General features: G+C 35.6%; 4 protein-coding genes and 1 long non-coding RNA gene across 6 annotated transcripts; 2 read left to right on the forward strand and 3 right to left on the reverse strand.

Moving 5' to 3' along the window:
* Positions 1-1,840: 1,840 nt before the first annotated feature.
* LOC144422207 (uncharacterized) lies at positions 1,841-6,058 on the reverse strand. The gene is made up of 2 exons (XM_078112148.1): positions 4,720-6,058; positions 1,841-3,692 (listed from the first exon to the last, which is right to left on the reverse strand). Exons 1-2 carry the CDS (start codon positions 5,265-5,267, stop codon positions 3,251-3,253), a joined length of 990 nt encoding a protein of 329 aa, XP_077968274.1. The 5' UTR covers positions 5,268-6,058; the 3' UTR covers positions 1,841-3,250.
* A 681-nt stretch (positions 6,059-6,739) lies between these two features.
* On the reverse strand, positions 6,740-7,514 carry LOC144422248 (uncharacterized). Its single transcript, XR_013475236.1, has 2 exons — positions 7,378-7,514; positions 6,740-6,965 (listed from the first exon to the last, which is right to left on the reverse strand). It is a non-coding gene; the product is annotated as an uncharacterized LOC144422248 (long non-coding RNA).
* Positions 7,515-10,098: 2,584 nt separating this feature from the next.
* LOC144422198 (uncharacterized) lies at positions 10,099-13,734 on the forward strand. 2 transcript variants are annotated; one of them, XM_078112117.1, is made up of 7 exons: positions 10,107-10,313; positions 10,680-10,811; positions 10,913-11,059; positions 11,848-11,997; positions 12,269-12,409; positions 12,951-13,091; positions 13,515-13,734. In XM_078112117.1, exons 1-7 carry the CDS (start codon positions 10,253-10,255, stop codon positions 13,649-13,651), a joined length of 909 nt encoding a protein of 302 aa, XP_077968243.1. In that variant the 5' UTR covers positions 10,107-10,252; the 3' UTR covers positions 13,652-13,734. The 2 variants fall into 2 exon arrangements, with proteins under 2 accessions (XP_077968244.1, XP_077968243.1); XM_078112118.1 differs by lacking the exon at positions 11,848-11,997 and having other exon boundaries at positions 10,099-10,313.
* A 1,768-nt stretch (positions 13,735-15,502) lies between these two features.
* Positions 15,503-16,735, reverse strand: LOC144422281 (uncharacterized). The gene has a single exon (XM_078112303.1). It carries the CDS (start codon positions 16,705-16,707, stop codon positions 15,697-15,699), a length of 1,011 nt encoding a protein of 336 aa, XP_077968429.1. The 5' UTR covers positions 16,708-16,735; the 3' UTR covers positions 15,503-15,696.
* A 3,356-nt stretch (positions 16,736-20,091) lies between these two features.
* Positions 20,092-24,824, forward strand: LOC144421905 (uncharacterized). Its single transcript, XM_078111458.1, has one exon. It carries the CDS (start codon positions 20,158-20,160, stop codon positions 23,524-23,526), a length of 3,369 nt encoding a protein of 1,122 aa, XP_077967584.1. The 5' UTR covers positions 20,092-20,157; the 3' UTR covers positions 23,527-24,824.
* Positions 24,825-24,911: the final 87 nt, after the last annotated feature.

Below are 24,911 nucleotides of genomic sequence, written 5' to 3' on the forward strand. Positions count from 1 at the left end.
TTGAGCGGTGCGTTGCACCGTGATTTCAATTGAATCCTATGGGTTACCAGTGGATAGACGAGCAATCCCAAAAACAGTATCCGGTAGGCGACAATCATACCAATGAGAACGACAAAAGAGACTCGTGTCGATATACCAGTGATCATACCATCTTTAAGAACAGAACACCCACGCTCGAAAACGACAGTAGGGGTTGATGAAACTGCGAACACGGCTAACCACGTCATAGATGATAAAATCATGATTATCAAGAGAACCCAACTTAAGCGGTTTGTTGCCGAAGAATTTACAGTCTTTAACATTGGATGGTTGTAAAATATCCTTTGTCTCAGCCACAAAATCGAATTCATTAAAATTTTAGAGGCCGATCTTAAAGAGGCTCCAACAATCGATGTACCATAACAAAATTTCCATGTTGGATATAGCTCAATGCCTGCCAGTGTCACTAGCCCATTAATTGTCAACAATAAGATGACTAGAGAAGTCATTATACTAATCATTCTTATACATTGCCCGAGAGCAGTAAATCCTCTTGAATGAGGATCGACCGTCGACAAACGTCTTGAAAGTCTTTTTCCGCCAGTTGAGAAATGATACAATCCGGAAACCATACAAACATAGCCAGCTTCGGCAACTATAAATGATTGAATTCCGAGATATGCTGACCATTTTTCTTTTCCGAGGTATTGAAACGATTGGTTTGCCACGACGGAGCCATTGGTGAAAACGTTTACTAATGATGTCATCTCTAAACAGCAACAAGTGGTAAAATATTACTTAGTATAAAATAAGTATTATACTATTTGAAAATATGGATATTTATAATATTATGTTATCTAAGTTTAAATAATATATTAAGAAAGTTGTACAAAAAGTTAGGACCATCCTAAATCCATTGTTGTTGTCTATTGTGATATATGTGTTCAACAAACTCGATTCTTCCCAGACAAGAAGTTTTTAAAAAATTTCTCAGTCCTTTTTTTCGCAGCATCGCGCAGAGACGACCCTCTAATTCTAACTTACAAATTATAATCTCTGTTTTGCTAACCAATGCTTTTATGGTCTATCTAGATTCTAGATATTGGCGAATGATATAATTTGGAAGTTCATTATTATCATTTGTTAGTACTTGTTAGTCATCGCTCTATTTTAAAAATGATAAATGATTTATCTACTCTTCTCTCTCCGGTCCCCATGCTAACTTTCCATTCCAACTCGAATAAGATTGCCACATCGTATTCAAAAACTACGACCAAATTTACTCGTGCATTGTATTTATTATAATAAAAGAAAAAGTTTCAAAACTTGCAAAGCGCTCATGAATTAGCGAAATTGTAAGTCGGGGCTGAGACACGCATAAACTATTGATAAAATAATTGATAAAACGTCGAAAAGAAAATACAATATTATAAATTCTGATACAAATTTTATTATATTAAGCATTGATTGTGCTTAAATCGAGCTACTTTCGCAATATTAGAAACATGTGCAAATTAACAGCATTGCACGATTATTATACTATCAACACATCACCTTTAGATGTTATCAAAGCCACATTTATCTATGGTGCACATTCAAAAAGTATGATAATTTGTATTGATTTTTTGACATCGTAGTATTTTACAGTTCCATATACAAACCATTTTGCGATTTTTGAATAGAATTTGAATATAAAACTTACCGTACGGTCGATTTAGTATTGATCATAGATTATCACGATGATATTGCAATTAATTTGCAAATGAACTATAAATATAACCAAGGAAATTTACAAATTGTCGACAGACTTTCGTCATGCTGTGCTTTCGATCTCATGTCATCAACAGTTACGTATGCGCCAATCGCAATAAGGTGTTGCGGAAATGTATTGTAGAATTTATTTTGACACGAAGTATATCATTGAACCAAAATAATGCTAAAGCTATCAAATAACATGTTGATAACAATAACTTTCAATTTGAACATTTTGCCGTAATAATGAATGTTTATATAACATATAATAGCGGCTTTCAACCCTTTGGTGGAGCGAAACCCAGATGAAACATCGAGGAGGGTCGAGGAAACCTCATACAATAGTTTAATTGTTTTTCATTGTCTGTATTCTATAAGTATACTATAAACTATGAATATACCGAAAAGCAAACCCAATATTGACAAAACAAAACTTTAACAGAACTTCAAAGTGCAGCAAGTAAATGATAGTGGCAAATCTAATCGGTACTGTATTAGATTATAAACAATATACATATATAAATACAAACTCTCGGATTCGAATGGAATCTTGTTGAATCCATGGATTGTAATATACTTATAGCATAACCTTTGGGTGCACCGGCTAAACACCACTGACCTATATGAATCGCTATTTTTGTAAATAGTTTGCTGAGGCTTGTGGTTTGGCAGTCAAAACATAAAAATAGTGAAAAAATGACTTTGAAACAATACATAGCATCGCTGACCTTAAACATCACGGAAATCGAAAGTTTGAAGAGCATGTGCCATATATATATGGTCCTTTGTTACGGTAATGAAGTAATAAGATGAATGCCACAATTCATTTTTATCAGTTGTAAACTGGGATTTTACCAAATTGGAATGCAAACAACACTGAACCAATGAAATCCGAAACGACAAGGTTCAAATATGAACATATTCGCCAAATCTAGTTTATGTTGGTAAAAGTTTCATATTTACCCAAAGAAGGAAAGTCCATAAGACGCTTCAATCACGAACCATGGTCTCCCACCACATATCAGTTCATGCCAGGTTTGGAAATAATTGTTAAAATACATCTAACGGTATGCGTGTTTGTAGGGCATTTAATAAAATAGTGTAGTAGTGGTACAATTAATATAAACATTTAAAGTATTGAATATAGATAGGTGCATATACCCGTGCATTATGAAATTTCAGAATCAGGTATATATATTAAAATTAGACATGCCATGCTGAGAGTAACGTCTAGCAATAATCTATATTTCATTTAAACAATCGGCAGTAATATAGATACATCATTTGGCGACCTGCCTCGTTTATAAATGCATGAAATAGCAATTTGAAAAGCACATAGACGCACAAGAGAAAATCAAGCACATGGCCGAACACTGGGTTATTGTAACAAATCACACCTGTTGCCAAATGGCAGCACGGTATGCACTCTATAAGTGCTGTCATTCAAATGCCGATCGGGACAATTTACCCATCAATACAGCTTATGACAAACGTTTATGAGACGTCATTTTTGACTTACTTACGCTCTGTTAAATGAAGAGTTGTTAATTTCAGTGTTGCCAGATATTGGGGTATTCTTTTTCCACTCACAAGGGTATATTATTGATTTCCATCCAGAAAAAGACACTACTACACTGATTAAATTGACTTGTAAATTTATGATGAAAACTCCAATAGGTACAACATTGTACGGGTCTTTTATGGACAAAAGTAATGCTGCACATATTGCGTCCGAAAAGACGCAAACCACACATGCAAACAATGAACGTCGGATAATTAGAAAAAATTGACGGTGTCTGTTGCGGTTGGTTATAACGTTTGAAATTGTTCGATGCTTTATCAGAGGAAAGATGAATAGACCCAGTAGCAATATCTGGAAAAATGACGAAGATGCTGCGTAGAACACCCACGGTATCTTGGGATCCACCGTGAAAGACAAAACATTGCAACCAACGTCAGTTCTGAAATAAAATGTAACAACATGTATTGGACAAGAATGAAAGGATGCCGCAACATGGCCTTTTTTTGAAATAAAATCATCAATTTCGGTTTTACGATTTTGGAGATATCGAAAATATTGAATCAAGAAACTATCACTGTATTCACGAAAGCGAATATAAGTCGCATATATATAGTTAAATTGTGGTGCTTTGTCGAATTCAAGAAGTAAAAGTGTGCCACGCCCTATAAGTAGCAGCAGCAATGTTTACAGGTAGCCAAGTTGGGCTCTCGTAAAATAACAGCATGGCGAATACATTCCCATTGGACACGAAATGGACCTATGGGTCGTTTTTCTTTTATATAGCTTTCGATTAACAGTAGGTTATAAATTACTCGATAAATAGTCACAATGATCATAAAACTGGTGTGGCTAAACAATAAACAGTTTTTAAATGGTAGTGTACACGGCATGGTCGATAAAATATTTTTTAAATATTTGTTTTGCGGTCAATATACGTCAGAGAAGACATTTAATATTTTTCAATAGATTTTCGCTAGGGCACTCAGCAACTATTTAAATTGTAAAACAAAATATTTAACAAATCGACATTTTTGGCAATTACTTTGATCACAAATGTGCTGTACAAGTGTTATTATGTTTCCCAGATTACGGCCTGAGAAACCCAAGTAACAATTGTCATTACGCATCTTGTATAGCTGGCCTAAAATCAAACCTCCCGTCAATATATAATCTTCATATATCACAATATTCGAACAATGATTGGAGGCCATCTATCAATTTTCCAACTGTCGCCGATTTGTGAATGTTCACAATATTGGTTTGCAGTGATCCTGCTTAGTTGCCAGATTAAAACCCGTGGTAAACCGAAGTCGCAAAATCAAAGGCACAAAAAATGTAAACCAATTCATACTTCTCAAGCTTAAATACTGGAAAATTAACTGATGGTGGTACAAATGCGTCGAGTATTACTTTACCGGGGAAATGTGGAAACACTATTCAAATTCTAGTTCATAAAATCAACTTACTTTCCGTAGGTTCTTGTACCCATAAAGAAATAAGTTCCACCGACCAATGTAAAACATATTCCTGCAAAACTTAACCAGCTCACAATTCTTGTTAATTTCGACGTGAGATGTTTCATAGCTGGATTCAAGTAACAAACTCTTTGTTTTATCCATAAAAACAAATAAACGCTTGCAACGTGAAAAAACACCGCCGCAAATTTCACCTTTCCAAAAACATCACATTTGTCCATTTCAGTGTCTTGCAAAAAAACCTCGGCAATCTCTAAAGAACATCGACTTAGTAAAAATAGAGCTGCTGAAATCGTCGTTATTCGCAATGCCATTGTATGACGGGAAGCTGTTGTTGAAAAATTCGTGGGTTTTTTTTTGCGGATGCTTCGGAAAATCTCTCTTACTACCAGCATGGATAGAAGATACAGAGTTATAGCGAAACAGCTCCATAACATCGCCATTAGTGTACGGAACCTAATCGCAGTTTTCTTGTCTTGCAAATCACTTGTACTGGTATTTGAAGTATTATAATACGTCGACGTAGTTGTTGTGTTCATGGTACTGTATTTGGACTAGTCGAGAAAGGCGTATATAAATATAGAAATAGCTGAAAATCGAGATGTAATCTAATTATAAATACTTGCACAATTCTAAATAGCCATGGACGAAAAAAGTTATTTGATTCATTCATTTAGTAAAGTTTCATCGAGACAAGTAGAAGAATGACACTAGGGCCTTTTGCATTGTAATTGCTACTGAAATGGGCGTAAGAAACAATAAACCTTTTTGGAACTTTTTTAATAATCTGAGGTAACTGATTTTTGGAGCCGGCAATGCTCCGGTTAAGAAATATTATCTGTGTCAATGGCTCCACCATTAACGGCCGTAATAATATAGCAATGATATTAATGTCAAGATATCACATCATAACCCTATACTGTAAGAATCTATGAACTATTTATGTAAAAAATTAAACGAGTCAAACTTCTAACGAATAATTTAGCAGGAATCCTTGAACATTCGTTTTATTTTACCATTAAATGCTCTAAAATGAAACGGACACCAACCAGTTCCATCCTAACCTATAATTTCCCGACGCAATATCAAAGTTATCAATATTTAACAAAATATCGTATTCCTAGATAATAACTTAAAACTACGTCAAACTATTAAAAATGCCATATGGGCCAAATTGAAAATAGTAAATATTTTTACATATGCTATGCCCCCAGCTATAAATTTATCACTGATTGCCGGCGTGTTTTGCGAGCTGCGGTTTCGAGATGAACAACCTTTCGAAACTTCATTATATCTATATCTAGCAAATGCGGTAGCAAACCATCCATTTTGATCCTATGATTGTATTTACCTATACCTATAAAAGTTAATGATCCGTTTGCTATCCCCTGATATGCTACTCTCGTGGTAAGACATATGCGGTTGGTATTTACATTGTTAAAAAGTATAAGTTTACCAAAATCTGTGTTTAATAAGAAATATGGGATATTCAGATTCATTTTCCAGTCCGAACGAGCCCAATCTGGATGGGGAAAATATTATGCTATCTTGTGACTCATATGTTATTCTTCATTCCAAAGTCTGACTAGGTTTTATATCGAAATCCCTATTAACCGAGACAACATATTAATATTAAGTGCAGTAATTGATTGGGAATCCGTATTTTGGACGTGGTTGAAAGCAAAGTATTGCATGGCGATTCGGTTTTAAGCGCGAGGAACAAATAGGATCTGCATTCCTACCGAACTTCGTTATGAACGAATTTAATATTCCCTAGAACAAATTGTTCTTTACCAATGATTCTGATTGTTTATGACATGCGGTTGAGTTTAACTCTTTGATGCGAAGTATACAAATTTTACTAAGTTGAGAGAATGTAAAGTGTAAAATGCGACTGTTCAATACTGAGTATATTTCTTAGTTAAATATTGAAAAGAAAAAACGTCCCCACAAGAGAGTTAGTTACATTATCCTATTTCTATTCAAACCAGATAGACAAATACCCATATCATGAAACGTCTTTTTATTCCGTCATAGCTGTTTATTTTGAATCTATTAATTTTTTTTTTATTGAATCCTTTTATGTAATATAAACGTTCATTTAGTTCCGGGATAAAAACACCAAGCAGCATCAGAAGTCGTATTGTCCCAGCAACAAGCTCTGCTGTCGCAATCCCATTCCGTTATACCAGAATATCCGCAATTCTTTCTATTTTCTAGGTCCACTGCACAAGTTTCTGATTATAAAAGAATACGTTTAAATATAATATATATATATATAATTTGAAATGTTTGATTAGAATAAGTCTTGTTGTTTTTATTAGAAGATTATTCTCGAAATTTGAAATACCCTTAATTAATTAAATGACAATATGGCTTACGTGGGTAACGTTTAATGGTTTGCAACTGGATATATTTCGGTCATTCCAAAAATGAAGTAACTCCTTGCATAGCAGTGACTGCTTATACAGAGCCTTGTTCTGAGTGAAATACATACGAAACCTTATTAACCGACTTTAACCGCTTTTCGCGTCAAAACTGCCAATGCCAGATTTAAGTCTCCATTGAACTTGTTAAACTACATCGTACTTGAAACATGTTTGTTGCTCAAAATTATAACTTTAAAAATAGTTGCTGCTTCAATACTACCTTTTTTGTTTTTCTTAGTAAAGCACCAAGGCTCGCCAGATCTTGAATTATCCCAGCAGCATCCTTTTTCTAAACATTCTTCATCATTGATACCGAAGTAACCACAATCAACACGATCTTCTGCAAGGAATCCTATAACTAAAAATGAGCATTTATTGAGAGGGAATAATTCCAATATGATTTTGTCTAATATGTTGGGCAATAAAAGTCAAAAAATTTAACACAGTAAATATATCTTCATGAGAAGCATCTGGAAAATCCCGTAATCATCAAACAACACAATACGAAACTGATTGAGAACTTCATTGTTCTCCCTTTCAAACTTTAGAAAAGAGTTTGGCGAAGCGCTCCATGCCGTGGTTTATATAACTTAGAGTCTTAGACTACAAACAAATTTCTTCCTTTAACATGAGGATTATTTCCGTACTCGGAAATCAATTCTCATGTACCGCGTGTCGCTGCTCTGACAAGCATGCAGGAAAACATGTTTTTGCCGTTAAATGGAAGTCAGATACAAATTAAAAGATAAAGTCTGATTTCATTTCCTACACATCCGTCGAGCACATACGCAAGGCACACGTTCGTATTTTCTCAACTTCATCAAACTCAATTGCAATAATGCATCGTTCCAATTCTGAATATGTCTTCGTTCATTTGAGTTAGCTTAAAAAATTTCAACATGCGTTCCATCTTCAATATGTTCGCTATTACTCGAATTTGAAAAATGGCACAGGTTGTTGATGATGAAGTTACTGACTTACAAATACGTCCCGAATCGAATGAACTGACAAATGCGTCCCGAATCGAATGAACTGGCTGACACATTAATAACGAATAAATTTACGATTCAAATTGGGAACTGAATCCTATATTAAAATAGCCTAAAACTCGTTTAGTAAAGACTGAAAATGAAGACAAAAAATCGACGTATGAGGCTAACAAGTTTAGTATTGGCGCTACAGTTGGAACATCGCCGGCCTGCTTCAGATAGTCATGAAGGATGCCAGAAAAAATTACGAACAGGCGTTGCTTGCGTTTGTCGATACGATACAACTTTGAGTAATTACTTATCGATCTTGACCGGTAAGTATGTTGATAAGTATCCGTCTATTTGTTTGTCTGTCTGTCTATTAGATGCACGCGACATCTCACGAATGCAAGGTTGAATCTGCTCCAAATTTCGTATGTGCATTCATCATATCTCGGACCAGAAGCGGGGTGTCACTATTGAGGCAAAGCGAATGATACACGCCGCCAGATCGATAGTTCGGCGGTCTCTGATCGCTATCTCGTTGTTGTATTGTGGCGTGGGAAAATATTCTAGTCGAAATCACGGATTTATTGAAAAATGCTACTGAAAATAACAAAAACAACTAGTATGGTAGTTAATGAGAAAAGCGATTTTTTTCACAAGAAGAAGTAGAAGAAATGAATGACTTACAAGAACATAATACCTAAACGATCCATATCTCCATTTCGTGTCCAATAAGCCTCTCACTTTAGAGTCAATTAACGGCGTTGATGAGTTTGAAATATTTCTTATTCCATTATACTTCAGGACAACAGTATTCACGAATTTTTAACATACAAAGATCAGGCAATTTGTATAGCTCACGATGTGCCACTTTACAAGTTTGATTTGACTTTCTGGAAAGAGATTTGTCATGAGCACAAACAAGCTGAGTTGTGTGAATTGACGATGTAGGCCTTGTAAAAACTCGTGACTCTGAGTTGTTGACGCTGACTTGTATTTTTTCTGATTCGTATGTTAGTAGATTTGGAGTAGGCTACAGTAAGCGTCAATTAATAGTAAAATTCGAAAGTATGTTAGGAATGCGTGTAAGCGGTTGGTTCTGACACTTGGATATGCAGTCAGATAGATATAGAAGGCCATTAGTTATATTTTGACAGAACAGAGCGGCTGGCATAAAATCGAATGAGGAGGACAAATCGAAGGCTAAAATACCGACTTCATTTGCTACTTGTTCGTCGCTTTACCTTGTCTGTGAAACATTTCACATTGGAGGAAATGAATCTTTGTCGCAATTAATTAAAATTATATTTCACCCGCTTGTGTTTCCGCTTGTCTTAATTGATCTGCTATTAATTACAAGAAACGGAATGTACGACGTCGCATGTCGATGATATAAAGCTACAAGCAAGCAATACCATCGCCAGTATAGTCCTACACGATAGACTGAAGTGCGGTAATTATATCTGTTTTTTACCAATGGTTGATATTTAAGCTATAAAGTAAATCAAATCTTGTTTGGTCGATGCTTGGTTCAGCCTTTGACCTCGATGAATCATATTTCCGATATCTTAGAATTAATTTCACTGAAGAAATCATTACATTGCCTGAAGCGCGTTATTTTTGTTGACGTGTTATCAAACATGACCAATATGAAGAAATTTGACCGAGATACCATAGTGTGACATATAAATAAGCGACAAACATCATTCGTCCAAGCGTCATGTTATAAACTGTTACAGTAAATCACATCTCGACGGCGTGCGCTATTGAACTCCCGCGCTTGGCCAAAAATAAATCCCTGAGATCATTGGCAGTCAAGAAGTTTGTTATTAATTTTAAAGAGTGTTTTGCGTCGTGCATAAACAACAAATACTTTTTAATCTTCAGTTAATGATACCGTGTATACGTGACACTTTTCTTGTCTTAACTTTTTTAAACCTCCAGATTTTGTAAAAATTACTCATTTTGTATCCTTTGCATCGTGCATAAATAACATAAATACTTTTTAATCTTCAATTAATGATACCGTGTATACGTGACTCATTTCTTGTCCCAACTTACTTAAACCTCCAGATTTTGTAAAAATTATTCATTTTGTATCTGACATCGAGAGGAGTTTAAATGGATTTTCTCTGTATTCTCGTCATATCGTTTGGGCTTCTGGGCATCACGGCTTCTCAAGGTATGTCTAAAATGTTCTTTGTCGAATATTATACATTTTTAAATAATGTACATTTCTGTGGTGTGAAACTGGCAAGATATTATAGAAGTTTAGGCGAGATGCAGTGCCATAAAAATTATTCATACAATTTACAATAGTTTAACTCAACAGAAAATCTTTAAATATGTGTGAATAAGATCAGGCTATTGGTCGAAATACTACAGAGGCATGGTAATTTGAAGCGTGTGTATTGCAAAAGATTTATAATAGCTGGGAATAGCGGTCTTCTGTATTTAAATTTGTACCCTCTTCGGAGCATTATTACTGGGTTTTGTATGTGTATGTTTAATTTCTCTCATTTCATTTAGCGTCCTCTCTATTTTTCAGAGTGCGATGTTGATAACCGAGTAGATTGTGGGTTTGTTTCTATAACCCAGGACAATTGTATAGAGCGAGGTTGCTGCTTCGACAATTCTACCTACGGTATTCCGTGGTGCTTCAACAAAAGAAATTTAGAAGGTTAGAGACTATATCTTTTTCAGAACGGATTTGAAAACTTTGGTTTGCAATCTATCCAAACGCAATTATTTGCATTTTACTGAATTCTATCAATATTATAGAACAATGCCAGAGGGCTTGGTACTCCAGAGTGGAATGTGGACATTATGGGATCAACAAGGATGAATGTGAAGATATTTCTTGTTGTTGGGATGACGCTGAAAAACATGGAAAATGGTGCTTTCTTCCCACACCTCTTGATCTACCAGGTACGTTGGAAACAAAGTTACGACCTTAGAGTATTTTGGTCATGTAGGATTTGCTGAAAATGTATTTGTGCCTAAGGAGGTTTGCTAGATGTAACGGTTATCGGGGATGGGTTGTGTGTTTTATTACCAATATATATTCTGAACGTTTGTATCATTGTTAGATCTCATAAACCTATGTTTAAAGTGCATTAAAGATAATGAACTTTGTGTTTCAATCGTGTAAATGCGTTCAAACGTGGCAAAGCATAAGAAATAACGATCAAATATAGACTTCATTTCAGGGTTGGGAAATGCAAATCCCGAGTAATTTTAAAATAGCGCGAAAGCGCAGACTCATGAGCGGATATGGGAATTATGGCCGTTGATACCGAGACTTCAAAGTAAGCAAGAAATATAAAGCCTCATATTCACTGCATAGCTCGTACTTTGATATTAAGACCAGCGTTTCCTGTGTTATTTCCGAAATATCTCTTGAAATAGAGTTATTGAATGGGATTGAGGTGTAGAACATCAAATATAATGACGTGAAAGTTTCAATAGCTCTAAATTATGAGATGGTGTCACAGTCCAGCATTCCGTTTTATATAATGAAATTGGTGATTAATATATTGAGATTGTATCTCACATTGGTTATCTTCACCGTTCAAAATTTGTATTAACAATTCTAAACTAAGCCTTTTTATTAGTACTCGTCAATTGTTCAAAAAAGAGCACTGTTTTTAACTTTTATCGCGTCTTTTTTATATTCAAAACTAATAAATTTTCGATCACTTTTTTCTCTAACGAAGAGACTTGCGCAATTCCCGGACCGGAACGAGTTCGTTGCGGAGAGCAAGGTGCTATTGTGACTAAAGATGAGTGTGAAGAAATGAAATGTTGTTATGATCCGAGCATGAGCGGTGCACCAAGCTGTTTTAATCAAAGACGCCAGCAAACTGGTACTTTACTCCATCTTATTTCCAGTTCTACTCAGTTTACAACCCGTTATAGCTGAACATACAAATAAGCTATAAGTGTTCATTTTTCGCTCCGAATTTGGCTTAAAACGCTCATACGGATATTTAAAAAAAATTGGTAAATTTATTATGAATGTTGGAAGCAGTTCGAATCAATCCATACCTTCCTAAATGATAAATATAACAGTATATTATTACCGAATAGCCTAACCACTATATAGTAATATTTACTTACGTTGTGACAATTTTGCAGAGAAATGCACCATAGCAGCAGAGAGCAGAGTCGACTGTGGATATTTCGGTATCAACGAAACACAGTGCTTGAACAAAGGATGTTGTTACGATGATAGCACCAACGGAGCTTTTTGGTGTTTTAACAAGCGCAATATTTTGGGTAGGTAAAAGGTTTAGTCTCTAGTCATTCATACAATGTATGTTGACGCATTTAACATTACCATATAGACAATTGCACGGTGAATTGAACAATCAATGAACTTTGAACTCCACTTGTTGACCCCTGGATTGAGTGGTGGAATTTTTATTTGACGTTGTTATTTTGACAGCTCAGTCTGAGTTTTCTTCCATTAGGTTCTTCTTAGTGAAATTAGGCTGGAGTTCTATAAGCAAAACGGAACATTCTGCCACAGTTAGGTGTTTCAAAAACTGTATATGTCTGGCATGAAGCTCCACTGATAACATTCCGAGTCGAAAATGAAGTCCAATTTAGGGTTCGTTGTGCAAGGAGAAAAACTTGACAAAATACATCAGCATTGCGACACGGATATGTTAAATCAGATTTCAACTATTGTTGGCACGCTGAATGAAACCTGCCTGGCCTTTGCCATTACATTCTACCAGCCATAATTTTTTAATCTTAATATTGACCGCCAAGATAATCATTTCAGCGTTATATACATCTTTAATTTTTGTTACAGAGGAATGTGCTGTTGACTCTGATACGAGAGTGGACTGTGGATATTTTGGAATCACTAAAGAGCAATGTATAAACAAAGCTTGCTGCTGGGACGATGGCATCCGTGAAAAACCATGGTGCTTCAATAAACCTACACTAGAAGGTAATGGAATCATTCAGGGTGAACTGTCAAATATTACCAGGTTATAGAAGTGTAGCTATAAATGAGATTAGAATGCCAACTTTATATAGGCTTCACCGTTTTCAATATGACTAATTGAAGCGAAAACGGTTGATTACATTTTTAACATTCTGCAAAAGTTGCCCAAGTGTAGAACGGCCACTTGGAACCTTTCGGATCCCGTACAACCTATATATCAACCGCACCCCGCTGATGCATTTTTGAGAGAAAATTTGGTCTATTCAGTACTACATATATTGTATAACGCAGTGAATTTTGGAAATTAAAACTATTCGAAATTGCACTTTTTATGACATTCTGACAAATCAAGAAACATCCAGTTTCAATGACAAACTGCATATAATTTATAATAATAATCTAAATTAGAATTCGCGTTGTTTTCAGGAAATTGTGGTGGTATTGAATCGGAAGACAGAGAAGAATGCGGATACCTTGGTATCGCGAAAGAAGAATGTGAAGAAAAGTCATGCTGTTACGACGAAAGTGTCAATAATGTTCCGTGGTGTTTCAAGCAAAAATAAATGACCAACAATTACAACAATACATGCAGAAATTTTCTTAAAATTCGGTTTGTTCAAATATGATTGCAATTCAAAAACAGAAACAGTGTTATATTTTTTGTGTCACATCCTAAGTAGAAACAGGAAGTGGGAAAGAAAATAGTAGCCTAGTGGCGCTATGGCGGTCCCACTACATTTGAACCTACGTACATTTGAATCCGTAATTTGAACCCACGACAATTGCACCTGCATACTATTGCACCTACGGAAATTTTTTTTTTACGAATATTTGAACCCATACTAACCCTAACCCATGGATTTTAGTACCCTCATATAAATTGAACCCGCGTATATACGGGTACAAATGTATGGGTTCAAATGTACGTGAGTTCGAATGTACAGTCACCTGACATCCACCGTGTCGGCGATGCCAGTTCGACACCAACGATTTTGAGTTTGAGAAAAATGAAATTAGGCAAGGCAATTTATCGCTGGTATCAAGGCGTAAAGAATGTTTAATCTAAAAAGGTAGTTTAATATATCTCTCAATTGATATAACTTACGTAATATATAGAGTGGACTACATCACTATGCGTTGAAAAGTAACAAGACGAAGCGTCTACAAAAAAAAATTTTTGTCATGTGATAGTGGTTGTCATTATTGAAATAATAAATACATGCTGTATATAAAAATAGAATTTTAGTGGCCAAAGATTATGTCAATATACACAATGAAATATCCGCATAAAATAACGCCCATGGCAAAGTTTACTTCGTTTTTTCGTTTATATCAAATTGATTTTTCTCGGCCACCCAAAATAACTACGTAACAATCAATTTAATAACGCCGCTAAACGATAAGCAACAAAAAATTCGCTCATTAACAAGTTATTACAATAGCACTTTCCGTGACTTTTTTGACAAAAATTAGTCAATGATTTCATCAAAATCTGCTTTCTTTTTTTCATCCTTCTCTATACATAATGAAGCTAAATCACACAACCTTTTCTAACTCACCGAAGATTGAAGGTACGACAAAATTAATTTCAGTTTACTGAATATTCGCTCGCAACTTGCTGGATACCGTCACTGTTTTTAAAATTTGCAAAACCACCCGAACACTGGCAAATACACTTTCACTCATATTCGACCATGAATGTAAATAAATCTTCAGGTTGCGATAACAGCTCATTGCACATTTATTTTTACGTAAAAAAGGTTCATGACTGGTCTGAAAATATATTGAACCATACTTTGAATGAATTGTTACTTATCGATCTTAAGATCGGTAAGTATGTTGATAGGTATTTGTCTGTCTGTTTGTCTGTTAGATGCACGCGATATTCCACGAAGGCGTGGTTAAATCTGCTACAAATTTTGCATGTGCATTCATCATATGACGGACCAGAAGCCTGTTGATTTTGGATGAATTATGTCGTATAATTATAGAGTTATTTTTTTATTAGTGATGAAACACGCGGTGTCACTATAGAGTCATGAATCGAAACCGCAGTTTCGATCGATAAGGCTTCGGTCTCCAACCGATATTCTCGTTTGTATATTGTAAAGTTGCACGGTCGAATTGAATTTTCCCAGATACAGATATAATGAGATATACGCTTAACCTTGATGCAAGCATACGGTTGAAATCCAAATCAGAACCGGTACACAAAGAAAACATGAAAAACACTATTATTCTGAATTCCTAATTAGGTCCGAGATACTTCATCAATCTTCTCGGAACATAGCGCGCACTGTGTAAAAATTCGTAGCGGATAAATCATAATCGAGTAAACAGGCCAAAATAGCCTAGTTTTATTGTATTCAATTGAAAACACAAATGAATGAGATGGCATTAAAATCCATAGTAACCATTCCATCAATTTGCTACACAAGCCCCTGTTAAATGAAGTCTTACCAAATTTTATTGGAGGCTTTAGCAGGTTATATGGGAAATGACGGCTCTGTATAAATCGGAAGCGAATAACAAGAATAAAAAAGTTTGGGAACCCCTAGATAGATTAATGTTTACAATACCCACGCCCATGATTCATATTTTAAAATTTCTACAAAACCGTATTTATCGTGGTATCGCCATCATTTGTTATCGCATTGATATTAGAGACGGTCTGTCCGTTTTGACTCAAAGTTTTCTTATAAAAACAGAGAATCAGTCTTGTTCTCCAGTCTTCGAAACAGAATAAAACGCAGGTCAAGTTGATCAGGATGTTGCAATTGTAAAATGTAGCTATTCCCGTCACGTAAAATAAAAGTAACGTAAAAATATCTCCCACTACTGCAATTACCGTAGACAAGACTGTTCTTTTCATCAACCGTACTAAGGTGTTGGGGGGTGGTTGGTCGAATGAACTTCTGAGATTCCTTCTATATCTGACCATTGGACAAATGAATAATATAAGCATTACAATCTGAGTCTCCGCTTGCAGGAAGATTATTACAATAAGAATCCACAAGGGGAAATCTTCCAAGTTTTTTACGTCGTTGGTGACTCCCACGTAAACGACTAGTATTCCCAAAATCACGGCGTAAAGAAGAACAAAGCAACCCTGAAACTTGCTCAATATTTGTAAAAATGACGAAGAGACGTCCCCGAAACGTGGATCTGTGTGGAACATTGTTTGGCGAAGCCAGAGTAATACATAAATAGTTATGAAAGAATAAATGGACAATAAGATGTCAGTTGTATAGAGAACTGAATTCCATCTAAAATAACCGGATACTGAAAACGACATTTTCGATAAAGCCATAACTCCAGAAAAGATTAAAGTCAAGTCCATAATCAAGGATAAATGAATAGACAACCAATTTCCCTGTGCGTTCTGAGATTTCGATCTATTGTTTCGTTTCATGATGAACAACACTGATTGACAAACAGTCACGTACAATACACACGCTGAAATGACGACGTTCACATACAAGGTCGATCGATCTTTTTCCAGTTGTTCTTCGGTGTGATTTGTCGTTCTATTCATATTTACATAAGAAATAAATTTATTTCTAACTGGATAAACGAGCACATAAAAACAATGAAATACGACGACAATGTCGGAAATCATTTGAATAAACAGTTGGTTGCCAGATTGATTTTTCTGGCTAGTTAAAGAAGACATTTTGCACTAGTAAGTAGTAACTCACTGTATCAACACGTAGCTCTTCACTTATACATTGAGTTCGGTAATGAAACAATTCCCTAATCCCTTCTAATTTTCTAGCACTCTATTTGATTCATCCTCATAGTTTAAATATAAAATATTGATATATATATATATACTAGAACTAGTGCAACCGTATATTTGAGCGAACTTTTTAAACATTTTTAAGCACATTTCATCGCTCTGTCTGTTGTTTCAGATTTGGATTGCAATCTTTTAATTTAAATAATTGCTAATGCAGACGCATTTTTGGAAACAATAATATATTGAAAAATGATAGCCCTTTAGGAGTGAGCATTATCTCTTCAACCACTGGTAATTAGTCAATTTGAATAAAAAATCATCCAAACCACAAACAATAATTTAGTAAAACTATGCATAGGATCACTTCGTCTAATATATTCTATTAGCTCTACCGTTCCGTGGCTCATCTGAGACAGCGATAAAACCTTTAGAAAACGTTGGTTAATTGCCCATATTTTATTTTATAAATTCCCATCGAGCTTCCAATGAAAAGCTCTCGTTACAAAATAATATTGCCAACGATAAGGCAATCTGCTTGCGCTTATCTGTATGCCGTTTGGGTATTGTGAGTCTCTAAAAGGATGATCGACGATTCACATTATGCTAAGAACGCTCCAACTGAATTCGCCCAATTTAAAATAGCGCAAATAAGATATACAGCCATACACAAAAATATCAAAGCCAAATATACTATTTCCTTTTGTGATACAGACTAGTAGTTTCGACACTCTGTCATGTGAACGGTAAATTTCGGGTCAGACAATTTTCCCGTTTAAACAATAGTTTGTTATGCAGATTCAGCTATTTTGTCCGAACAAATTGACCGTCATCATTATTTGAAGCCATTCACCAGACGAAGCTTATTTTAACGTCTAACAACTCCAGTTTTTCTGCTACAGTCGTACAAGACAGCTTCGAAAACAATTGTACTATCAACCACCAATAAACTTAACTTCAATTAATTAATTACTAAAAAAAATATTTTTCGTACGTGCCAGAACACTTATTTTTGTATAATTTTGTAGTGTCGTCCATTAGATTCATAGGCGATCTTTCAAACCCCATCCTCACCTATTGGTCTTTGACAGTCGGTGTATACGATTAACGTTTATTAATTTCTTTCATCCGTACGTCATACTGTGTGTTTAGACGCGAATGATCTTGTACATCTTTCCTACAAATTCATTATCGCAATTGTGTATATATTAATTTGCGAGAAAAATTAACAATCAGGCATAATATGTAGGTGATTTGTTTGCGTTTGAGCCTGGCTATACCGCATTATCACAATCATTTTCAGGAGTTATAATATATATCAAGACGATTGCGTAATCTGTAATTAAGCATTGAAACGAACTAAATCCGAAACTAGCTCCACCAGATAAGAGTAAACCAAACTTCATGTAAATGTTTTCGGAGTCACTTCGAAACAAAAGAGTAAACGATAAATAGCAAATAGACAGCCCTTAGTTTGTCAGTCGGCTATGTGGGGTACGAAATGCATATGATCATCATAAAATCAGGGATCAAAGAGGCCATATCCATATAGGCAAGGATAGGGCGAAAGCTTCGGAATAGTTCAGTTAGACCGTTCAATACAATTTCTGACCGACGCAAGCTACGCCTACGGCTACGTGTTTTGTGGCTACTAGCAACAAGTTTGTGATGTTCTTCTGTAGCGCCAATACCGAACTGGTTAGCTCCATGTGGACTGTTTCGTGGGTAATTTTTTACCGAATGCGTTTTGTTATATTTGTCGATTCAGTCAACTTATGGCATATTTGTAAGTCATGACTACATCATCACACAAAGAATGGTAAAATGTAAAACACATATGAGAATGCGTATGTAGATCCTTCTTCTTATATTGATTGATCACTCATTACTAAAAGACCTTTTTTAAATCATGTCATAGTAAAGTAAACATCATGACATAATCTCGATATTGTGATATTGATAACCACAGTCACTAATATTCAAATTGAGACTTCAAATTAGTCAGATTCGTATATTCGAAATTTACATTCTTAATAGTTTTTAATATGAAAGCAAGCAAATTCGCCAACCCGACGATGGCGTCAAACACTGTGCAAATAAATCCAAATTTCTCGAAAACAGATTCATTCTCGCCACATGATAAAATTATTGATTTAATACGAGACATTGTTAAGGCTTGGGCCGTAGGTATAACATATCACTGCGTTCCATAATTCACGACCACACGTGTCCGTGAGATATTATTAACGTGTCATTAAATTCACTTTCGAGAGCCTTGTTGCTGTCTGTTTATGACCCGTTGCCAAGACAATACATAGCGTAGTCAAAAGAATGGAGGGATATTTTATGGGTTCTTTCAAGAGCCTGTCTTTTGTTTGCTCGCTTTGTCGTCAATCGTTCGATCAACATAGCCTTATGTCTACATTGTAAAAAGCAAATCATAATCGGAATGTAAAAGCCGAAAAGATTTAGGGATATAGCGCGAAAGAAAGACGATCCTTCGAGTGCAAATTAGTACCGAATGTTCCACTTAAATTTTTATCGCGATAGAAATTATATAATATGTGGCAGTTTATCGCTGTCGTAACAAGTTGATAATAAGCAGATAAGTTTAAAACAAATACAGATGGGGCTGATTTCGAAGAACATGTGATAGGATGCTACTTATCACAGCAAGTTTATAATTGTCTATGAGTTGACTCAACTCCAGACCAGCCATTAAAACGAAGAATAGCTTAGTGCAGCATTTATACAGTAGAAAAAAAAATGAGTCGCCTCTCCAAAATGCTTTGGGATATTTCAAATAATATAATATTATTAATGATATTATTTGATTAAACTGTCAGAAATGTCAATATGAATATATATATTTTGAAGTGACATTAAGTTGTCAACAACATCAGAGGGGGAGAGTTCTCATTTATTTAGAAATTTGTTGGCTTCCGGCAAACCTGCCTTAATCAGGACATGATCAAGGAAATCGAAGTTAATTTCTGAATTTACCAGTCGGAAATTTGGACCGGGCAATAAAACTGTAAAAGAAGTAAAAAATTTCTAAAGTAACTTTTAAAACATAAAAGTTTGATGAGCATTTCTACTAAAGAAATTGATTCACCTGATCTCAAAACTAGAGACCCAATTTTTTACAACCCATAGTCAGGAGTGATAATCCAGTGTCAGAGTGGATTGTAAATTTTCCATGATTTCACAACTATGATTTAGATTGAATTAGAACTTAGGATATTTAAATATGTAACGTTTGTAATAATAAATTTTCTATCTATCTATCAAGCATATTTAATTGAATGTCATAAAAATTAAATCTGGAGCATAATGGCAGATTCTGCCGCAAATGAACATGATGAGCTGACTATTGGAGATCCTGTTGATGCTGAAATAAAGAAATCAACTGTTAGTATAGAAAATGAAACAGATATTCCTTCAACATCCAAAGAGCCTCACGTAACCACCCCGTTATCCAATTCAAGAACATCAGTGCGAGAACAAGAAGGCAAGGATGCAGCTGCTGTATCTAATTCAAGGGTATCGCTGCAGGACCAAGGAGAATTAATAGCTGGATCTTCTAGGCAGTCACTAAGAGAAGCTGAAAATATAAGACAAGAGGAACAAGATAGACTGAATGCAATGATGATGGAGGGTGATTCAGATATTGAAAAAGAAGATTGGTTTGATGCTCCAACTGAAAATGAAGATCTGGACCGTTTCTTGTCTGAACTACATGATCCAGAACAAATACCAATACCTGAAAATCGTGATGTTCATGACACATATGAACCAAAAATCTCATCTCTTCGAACAGAGATGGAAACAACAGCAGTTCCGCTCTACCTTGATGAATTTGAAGACACAGTTAAAGATGATGTGGTTCTATTAGCACCAGTATCGATAGGAGATATTCAACAAGAAGAATTACGACTTAGGGAGGAACATGTTGCTTACAATAAGTATCTTGCTGAACAACAGCAACTGAAAAAGAAAGAAATTGCGGAGCGAGAAGAGACTGCTAAAGAAAGACTTATTGCTGAATTAAGGAGAAGAAAATTGGAAATTACTCGTAGAGAGGAATTGCTCGCAAAACAGGAAAAACTGTATCAAGAACGTCTGCAAAACGCCTTCCGCAAATCTGAAAGTCAACTCAAGCAAGCTCTGGATGAGAGAAAAGGGGAAGTTGACTCGTTCTATGGTGATCTTACCTTTGCTGACGATCATTATGGGGGAAGCAAAGGAAGACGTTGGAGAGTAGAGTGGTCGAAAACTCCACAACCTATCCAAGTGAAGCTAAAGAGTGTAAGAGGATTGCGTGATAAGATTCCAGCTGGACGATATGTCATGATGGTTTCACTGTATGACAGGCTTGGTGGGCATGTTCGCAGATGGTCACGATTAACTGGACAGCAATGGGGAGGTTCAACTTTGCCAATATTCCATGATGGCCGCTACTCATCTGCACAAATCCCACTTGAGCAAAGTGTATTTACTGTTGTTCCATCCAAAGATGAAGTGAGACCAGGAATGGTTCTGATATTCGAACTCTTCTTACTACGTGGCGCAATAACACCCACCGATCGGGTAGTTGCATGGGCATGTTTTCCAATTTGTGATGGGCAATTTGAGATTATCCAAGGTCACTACAAAGCCCCAATGCTCAGAGGTCACATGGACACCAGAATTGATAAGCATGGCATGATTGAAGAGTTGGTAGCAACTGACCTTGATCACTGGCTTGCAAATGTCTACTTCCAAATTATCAGACTACCACGATATTTGTCTGGACAAAAAGAGTATGAGGTAGAACTGCAATTTAGTTCTGGTTTATTGAGTTATCCAGATCGAATCTTGGACGCCGAAGAAGCTGTTGATGGGGAAGATACGCCAGAGCGTTCTGATGACGTTTCTACTTCAGGTATAGAGTCAATTCAATCAGGTTCAAACATGAGTTTAAATTTGATAAGTGGAAAAGAATCAAGTCTGTCTTCTTCAAGCACAGCAAAATTTGACAAAGAACTAGAAATGAAGAGAAGACCGTCAAGTGGAATAAGATATCGAGGAAGCACAGCAAGGTCAGCGAAGAGAAAACTTGAAAAGAAAATTGATGGAATATATTCGTCTTCATCTGAAGAAGATTCAGACTATGAAAGCAGAGCAACTTCTGATGACAAAGGTCAATTTATGTCTGTTAAAAATCAGTCTGGAATGTACTACAAAGTCCATTTTGAAAATCCAGTTGAAGATTACAATAAAAAGAGAACAGCCACATTGATCCCCCACACAGCTGTCCTGAATGCAAAGAGGCCAAAACCAAAATTGACACATTTGGAAGAGTTGGAGCGACACAGCTATGCAGTTCAGCCACCATTTTCCACTAAAGGACGACTGAAAAGAACAGGTCATGAACGAGCTGATTATGTGAGAAGAATGTTTTTAGCTGAGATGGGATTCGCCCAATGGCGAACAAGAGAGTTCTGGACGACAATGCTACTATTGGCTCTGCTATGGTTTGTGCGGCTTTATGTTCATTATTGTGGGCAATGGTTGTTCTTACAAGCAATATCCATTCCTGTAAATTCATTCGTCTTCTTTCCATACACTGTCGATCTGAATTATCAATCAGATCTCTTAAAAACGGGTGAAATAATAGGAATTGTGGTTCTTGGTCCATTGGCTAACATCATTGTGCTGTTGCTATTCGTACTTGTGTCATGGTTGAGCCAGGCAACGATGGGAACATTTCCTTTATTATTTTCAAAATTCATCATGGCATATGCCTTGTGGACAACAGTGGACCCGATAGCTATACTAATTGTGGATTCTGCCCTGGGACGATATCAATTCAGTGCTTCTCAGCCAATTGGAGATGCATACAAGTTGTATTGGCATTTTCTTCGTATCCAAGGATCTGGTGTGATTGGTGTACCGCTGACAGTATATCTATATGTCTTGCTTATGTTCACATCCATTGTTGTTTTATACCTTTACTTCCTAAAGCTGCACAACAATGGTAGAATGCTGGATATATTCCATAGATTACATGGTGAAGAGGGAATCTTCTTTGTGCCTTTCGATCTTGAAGTCAGCATACAAGAACTCGGATACATTGTGAAGAAGGCAGAACAATGGAGAGGTGCAGATGGTGAGCGAAGAAAAGTTACAGTTTATGATTACATCTGGGGAGAAGAGACAGAAGTTGGTGAAAATGAAACCAGTGTTCGTAAAGAAATCACCACCCATGTATCAATACATACACTGCATCTTGATGGACTAAGAGAGTTGTATCGGCATTTCCTCAGACTCCCAAGTGGAGCAATCGTGGAGATACTTGGGGAATTGGGATCAGCAAAACTTATGCCCGATGTGAAAACTGCATTATTAAAGAGGGCAACGAGTGTTGAGAATTTCTTCAGTGAGCATGGCAGCATGTCAAGGTTGCCACCATCAACTGCAGGAACAGTGTCAATGCAAGACTTGAGAAACCATAGAGTAGAGAACAAAACTATGCTTGGAATACCTAGCCAAGTATATGGAAAGTCTGATGAAAACCTAGACAGGCCACCCACAAGTGACACTCTGAAAACCAGAAAAACTATCGTAAACCATGACAGTGTAAGTTCTGGAGATGGGCAAGAATTCAGCCAGCAACCTGCTACATTACAAATACCAATAATTGGATCATCAGAACTTTGAATGTATCTACTAGTAGCAAAAAACATGACCAAGTGGGAAAAAATTTACTGCACTTATGCTTATACAAAAAAGCACATCTCTTGTTTACCACGTAATTTTCCAATTGAATTTGTACTGATAGTAGAGATGTTATGTGTAAGAACAATCTAAACCTAATCAAGCTGACAACAATTGTCGACATAATTTCTTGCAATGACACAATACTTAGAATCGGTTATATATCTACACAATACAAATCATCATCACTATTACACTGTCTAATATATTTTATTATCAACTTTATTCCACTGTACTTACAGCAAATAGTTGTGCCTTATTTCTCATTTTTTACTGTGCAATGCACTTGAATGCTTTCCCAAATCTTCGTTATAGTATATGTTTTCTCGAAAAAAGTAATCCATAATTGTTTTGTAAGATATCCTATACTTGCAGTATTCTTTGATTTAACAATTTGATTTTCAATTCATGCTCACATTTCTAGTTTATTTTAATTACAAAATGAATGATTTAAACTTGAGCAGATTTGCCGACGATTAGATAGTAACTTTGTACAATGATATGTGACAAATTAAAGTTTAAAAAAATATTTCACATGCCATCTTATGATATCAACATATATGAGGACAACAAATTCAGTAGCAATTACTAACCTCCTCGATAGCTTGAGTTTCTTTCCTACTATGTTGACAGCCAAATGATCCACCTGCCTCTGCACAGGATTGAGAGTCTTTAAATGGTGCTTTCATTTGTGATCATAAAGCCAGTTATCTAAAAACCATTGAATTAGTCAGTCTTCATTGGAACATGATCCACTTAAAAATTACTAAGCGCAAGTAATCAGATCGTATTTCAAACTTTTCATTTGAAAAAATTTACCACTTCCAAGGGAATATTTCTTGAATACAAAACTTATGTTTGAAAATTTTTGTTTGTCAAGAACAACAAATAAGAGATTCTGACAATCTTTTAAAATTGTCCATCGGTGAATGGATAATTGCAGGAAATAAATAGTCCATTATATGATCAATTAAATAAAAGCAGAATACTTTACCGATGATGCACAGAAGGGATTGTGATTTTAGACCTATAAGATTAAACCTTTTACTTTGGTCCCAAAAGTAAATGAATTTAAAATAAACTAAAAATATAGATGAATATATATTACCAGCTGCATTTTTCATTCCCACAGGTCTTGAACATACCAGCAATGATTTTATTTTTAACATCCCGCAAAACATGGTTTCAAAAGTAAATTTCACTAAGCTTATCTGATTTCATAGTCTACATCAAAAATTTAGTGAGCTTTGCCTATTGGTTTCTCATGTACATGTAGGATGATAGAGACATATAACTAACTAACGATAAATGCTCTGACCTCGATACAG

The sequence above is a fragment of the Styela clava genome, chromosome 4 (assembly GCF_964204865.1).
Source record: "Styela clava chromosome 4, kaStyClav1.hap1.2, whole genome shotgun sequence".
NCBI classification, from domain to species: Eukaryota; Metazoa; Chordata; class Ascidiacea; order Stolidobranchia; family Styelidae; genus Styela; species Styela clava.